Source organism: Mytilus galloprovincialis, chromosome 2 (assembly GCF_965363235.1).
Source record: "Mytilus galloprovincialis chromosome 2, xbMytGall1.hap1.1, whole genome shotgun sequence".
NCBI lineage: Eukaryota > Metazoa > Mollusca > Bivalvia > Mytilida > Mytilidae > Mytilus > Mytilus galloprovincialis.
The window spans coordinates 81,721,112-81,727,111 of record NC_134839.1 but is presented as its reverse complement, the minus strand read 5'-3'; the positions used below and the strand labels follow the sequence as shown (position 1 = coordinate 81,727,111).

Sequence of the window (6,000 nt, the reverse complement as noted above, 5' to 3'; positions counted from 1 at the left end):
TATTCAATCTGTGGTTAAAGTTTTTTAAATTTTAATAACTTTCCTAAACTTTCCTGGATTTCTATTAAACTTGGACAGAATCTTGTTTATGATCATGTGATAGTATCAAGAAGTAAATTTTGGAAAAATAAAATTCCATTTTTTGTGTGTATTTTACTTATAAATGGACTGTTTTTCTGCATAGAAACATAACATTCACTCTGTGGTTAACGTTTTTAAAATTTAATAACTTTCCTGGGTTTATACCAAACTTGGGCAGAAGCTTGTTTGTGATCATAAGATAGCATCCAGAAGTAAATTTTGCGTATTTTACTTTTAAATGTTACATTTTCTGCCAGGAAACAACACATTCACTCTGTGGGTAAAGTTTTTAAAATTTTAATTACTTCCTTATAAATACTATTTTGAATTTGTACCAAACTTGGACAAAAGCTTGTTTATGATCAAAAGAAAGAATCCAGAAAAAAAAAGTTAAAATTTTGTACCTGTGTATCTATATTTTATTTACAAATGGACTTAGTTTTTCTTCCAGTTAACATTACATACAGTGTGCAATTAAAGTTTTTAAAACATTTATTAGATTCATAAACTACCATGGATTTTTACCGAAAATGAACAGAAGCTTTTTACAATCAAAAGATAGTATCAAGAGGAATAATTTTATTGATTTTTTCCTTATTTTTTTTTAGCCTGTGATTAACAGCAAAAGTAGGCGAGCTTACGAATTTTGATTGTGATTTGATAAACACAAAAACAAGTTGATGATAGTCTTTTTTATATGATTTTTTAGGTTTAATAAACATATGTTACTAGAGAACTCGAGGATAAGAGATAAGGTATACATAAGTCACTGGAAACACTTGTAATATCTTCAATATACATAGGCTACTCGAGACCTCGAAGGGACTCATAAAGTATACATATAGCTTACTTAAAATCATTGTATTACAAAATAGAAGCAGTGGTAGCATTTAGATAGGTCGAAGATACAGAAATGAAAAAAAAACAAAAAAAAAAAACAACATAGGACCTTTATCGTATCAGATGATACAAATTGGTCCTATCACGATAACAGACACCAGAAAACCACCAATAATAACAAAATTAAGGCTATTCATTTTCAAAAACAAAAATTTATCGATATTTTAATAATCATTTGCGTTTGTCCTCCATGCAAATACTAATACATATATAAGATATGATTATCACATATCTCCGGGATCAAAGTACCTATATAACTGTGATAAAGTACCTGGTGCGAATTCTACCCAGTCATACGCCTGTGATTATTTACTGACCATTTCATAACCACTTTTACTTATAATGACATTTTTATTTCGGTAAACTCAGGAAGAAAACAGATCTGCAAGAACTAAAACTCAATTTGTGAATCAGCTTTTAAATTAGTGAATAGTAAAATTTAGGACATTAGTAGAATATATTCGGTAGTGAATAGTAAAATTTAGGACATTAGTAGAATATATTCGGTGTGTAACAATGATTTTGACCAAAGGGAACATCATAAACTTATCACATGTATTGATACTGTTCGTGCTTATATACTTAACAAAAGGTGAGTACTTATAGCGTCTAAGCTTTCTCCATTGAAAGCCGACTATAACGACATCTGTAGGGACTTTTGGTTTCTCTTATTTTCGCAAAGATTCTTATTACACCATACCTATCTTATTGTGTCGTCCTTTACATCACAGGAGTTGTACATGCAGTACGCCTTACGACGGAAAAATTACCTCTTCGGAGCACTTGCGTCCAACTAAATAGTTAGCGTGATTTGTGTTGCTAAGTCTTGTGTTGCTCTGTTTAAGTTGATGATTTTTTGTTTCGTTATTATTGTGCTATTATTTCAACTTTTTTTCTTCGGCTTATCATCGGGTTTGAATTCTGAAGTTTGTTAATTATATTAACTAAATGTCAAACAAATTCTAGATACACCTTTTTAAATTTCGATATCATCACATGATTGGTTTGAATAAATTGACACTGCTTAAGTAGAGCTTATTGGTCTACTCACAAGGGTCCACTAACAATTCCATTCTACTAGTATTTCCCACATAATCGGATAGTTTAACGGTAAAGTCTCACCATATGTTTTATGACTTGAAACTACCGAAACTACCAATTGATCTTGTAGAACATAGATATCTTTATTTCAAAACTGCATGCATGCACAGATAACAAAGAGAATGGTTTTCTGACATAAGACAACAATCCAACGATACAAAAAAATCCCAGTTTTGATATGTAAATTTCGAACATAGACAATTGCCTATCCACAAAATGTCGAGCTGTCTTCAACCTAAAAAAAACAGGATGACAAAAATAGCACTTATATTAAACACAACCATTGGACAGGCTACCTTTACATTAAACACAACCACTGGACAGGCTACCTTTACAGAACATGAACATGAACACAACCACTGGACAGGCTACCTTTACAGAACATGCACATGAACATCAGCCGGGATTGGAATATTTTTTGAGCTTTTAAATCTCCCATTGTAAGTTGGAAAAAAAGGTTTGATAATTGACAATGCATCACACCTTGACGGTGAAAAGGGCCAAAAGGTGTTAGTATTGAACACCAAATCCTTTCCAATTTTTCATTTAATACAGGTTAGTGGGACAAAACGGGTAAATAGACGAACGTTTGATGACAGGTACAGACACAAGGGAAACAATGTAAAAGGCAAAAAAAGGAGCATATAAAAACTCTGTATAAATAAAAGACGAAACACGTCGTATAAAAACACAAGAATAAGAAAACAATAAAACACATCGTATCAACGGTTTTCTTTAATACGACGTTGTTTGTATATGTTAAACTAGAGACATATAATACAATGTATTATATGTCTCTGGTTAAACAATTAGAAACACATTAAATAAAAAAAGGTACATGTAAAAGTAAAAAAATGAAACACGCGGCATAAAGACACAGGTTCAAGTAAACCAATGAACACAACCTACAAAAAAAAACAGATGCAAGTAAAACAAAGAAAACACATAGTATAAAACAGATACAAGTAAAGCAATGAAACACCTCCTATAAAACAGATACAAGTAAATCAATGAAACACATCGTATAAAACAGATACAAGTAAAACAATGAAACACCTCCTATAAAACAGATACAAGTAAATCAATGAAACACATCGTATAAAACAGATACAAGTAAAACAATGAAACACATCGTATAAAACAGATACAAGTAAATGAATGAAATACATCGTATAAAACAGATACAAGTAAATCAATGAAACACATCGTATAAAACAGATACAAGTAAAACAATGAAACACATCGTATAAAACAGATACAAGTAAAACAAAGAAAACACATCGTATAAAACAGATACAAGTAGAACAAAGAAAACAAATCGCAAACGCAGATACAAGTAAAGCAATGAAAAAAATCGCATAAAAACAGAAACAAGTAAAACAACGAAACACATCGTATAAAAACAGATACAAGTAAAGCAATGAAACACATCGTATAAAACAGATACAAGAAAAACAATGAAACACATCGTGTAAAAATAGATACAAGTAAAACCATGAAACACATCGTTTGAGAAAAAAACCAGGTACAAGTAAAACAATGAAACACATCGTGTAAAACAGATAACGAAACACACTTTATAAATGTGTGTTCCGTGTTATTGTACCATAAGAAACATAGACTTGTAGTATCTTGTGTTTAGCGACATGGTTAAAACTGGTCGTTATCAGTGATCAGTACAGGTTGATAAGTACCGATTAGTCGGTTATCAAAGTTATATAAAATAAAATTGAGAATGGAAATGGGGAATGTGTCAAAGAGACAACAACCCGCCCAAATAAAAAACAACAGCAGAGGGTCACCAACAGGTCTTCAATGTAGCGAGAAATTCCCGCACCCGGAGGCGTCCTTCAGCTGGCCCCTAAACAAATATATACTAGTCCAGTGATAATGAAAGCCATACTAATTTCCAAATTGTACACAAGAAACTAAAATTAAAATAATACAAGACTAACAAAGGCCAGAGGCTCCTGACTTGGGACAGGCGCAAAAATGCGGCGGGGTTAAACATGTTTGTGAGATCTCAACCCTCCCCCTATACCTCTAACCAATGTAGTAAAGTAAACGCATAACAATACGCACATTAAAATTCAGTTCAAGAGAAATCCGAGTCTGATGTCAGAAGATGTAACCAAAGAAAATAAACAAAATGACAATAATACATAAATAACAACAGACTACTAGCAGTTAACTGACATGCCAGCTCTGGACTTCAACTAAACTGACTGAAAGATTATGATTTCATCATATGAACATCAGGCACAATCCTTCCCGTTAGGGGTTTAGTATCATACCATCATAACATATATGAGAAGAACATAACCCGTGTCAAGCCAACAACTGTTTTTAGAATAAATGTGTTTAGTTCCGATGCAAAGACCTTATCAGTGACTCAATATTAACGCCAAAATATGAAATCTTTAATGACTTGACAACAGTATCGTAATTATATCCCTTCTTAATAAGTCTATTCAAAGGTTTTGTTACATGGATATATATATATATCCATGTAACAAATCTATCAATCCAAGTAGTTAAAGACACGATTAACATAATTAGTACTAGTACTCGCCATGCGCGTGATTGGTATTTTTTTCAGACGTTCTGCATCTTTTTATGAATTTGGTTACTACAAAACAAATCAACATTGACAGTTGGTATTGGAAATATATGTATCTTACATGATACAAAACTTTGTAACAAGGATACATTTATAGCCCAACACTTCCCTTACCTAGGACAGGGGTTTCACAGCTGTTGAAAAAGGTTTGACTGATCAGATCGACACACAAAAAAAAAACAACTTACAAAAACTTAAGACAAAGTTTCAAGACTTACAGATAGACATATTCTAAAGACTATAATCCTCGGTTGAAGATTGTATAATGAGAACTAAATATCTTTTGGGTTTCATGATTGTTAGTTGCTGTCTCATTGACGTATACTCTGACAGCCAAACATTTCCCCTTTAAGCATAGTTAATTGTCAATGGTAGTTTGTTCTTTGACCAGCCCCGTCTCATTGAGAACGAATTCAAGGCCGAAGTGGTTAGTATCTTAAAACATGATAGATTATCAACACAAACGGTCACTTTTGGTCCCAATTTCTAGCCTACGAATTATGTCAAATCACGCTAAAAATATTAAGCCAATTTAAAGAGGGACGAAAGATACCAAAGGGACAGTCAAACTCATAAATCTAAAACAAATTGACAACGCCATGGTTAAAAATGAAAAAGACAAACAAACAGCAACACACATGACACAATATAGAAAACTAAAGAATAAACAACATGAACACCACTAATTAAACTATACATAATATTCCAATCGAAACCTAATACATGACTTTTGACTATCATGTGACAATTGTTTTCTTGTTTATTCAAAGTACCAAAAACAAAAATACCATTAGAACTTAAATTTATAATTTCTTTCTGAATACAACGATTTTCTACAGTATTTTAGCGAAATTATCTATGGTCCAGGCACACAACTTATAAAACATATAAAAAACAGGGCAAATTAAAACATCAGAATCGCATGATCTCATTGGAAGTGAGACATGACAAATAAGCAGCACCTGCTGAGCATGCATTTCCCGTCAGTCACCTTTCCAAACTGGTATTCGATGGTACTGAATGTCAAAAACAGAAATCCAAGTCACAAAATGATAAGATCATTAACAACGATAGTCAAGACCCCAAATGATACGAACATTGACTCTACTGAGAGTTGTGCATATAATCATAATCAAATGCATATATAATAAACGATTAACAAAATTATACAATGCTGACAAGTCTGTCCAAATTATCTTCTTTATCAATCAGTACAAGTCAGGATTGTTACAAAGATTATGAAAATCAGTCCATATCTTACAAATATTTGTGTCAACATTGCACCCAAAGGTCACTGT

General features: G+C 32.2%; 1 protein-coding gene across 1 annotated transcript in view; it reads left to right on the top strand.

Annotated features, from left to right (window-relative positions):
• Positions 1-1,247: 1,247 nt before the first annotated feature.
• The window catches only part of LOC143064581 (scavenger receptor cysteine-rich domain-containing protein DMBT1-like), a 78,953-nt gene continuing 74,200 nt past the window's right edge, over positions 1,248-6,000 (top strand). The window contains exon 1 of the mRNA XM_076237496.1: positions 1,248-1,573. Coding sequence (XP_076093611.1) covers positions 1,498-1,573 — 76 coding nt within the window. The 5' untranslated portion in view covers positions 1,248-1,497. The remainder of the gene's footprint in view (positions 1,574-6,000) is intronic.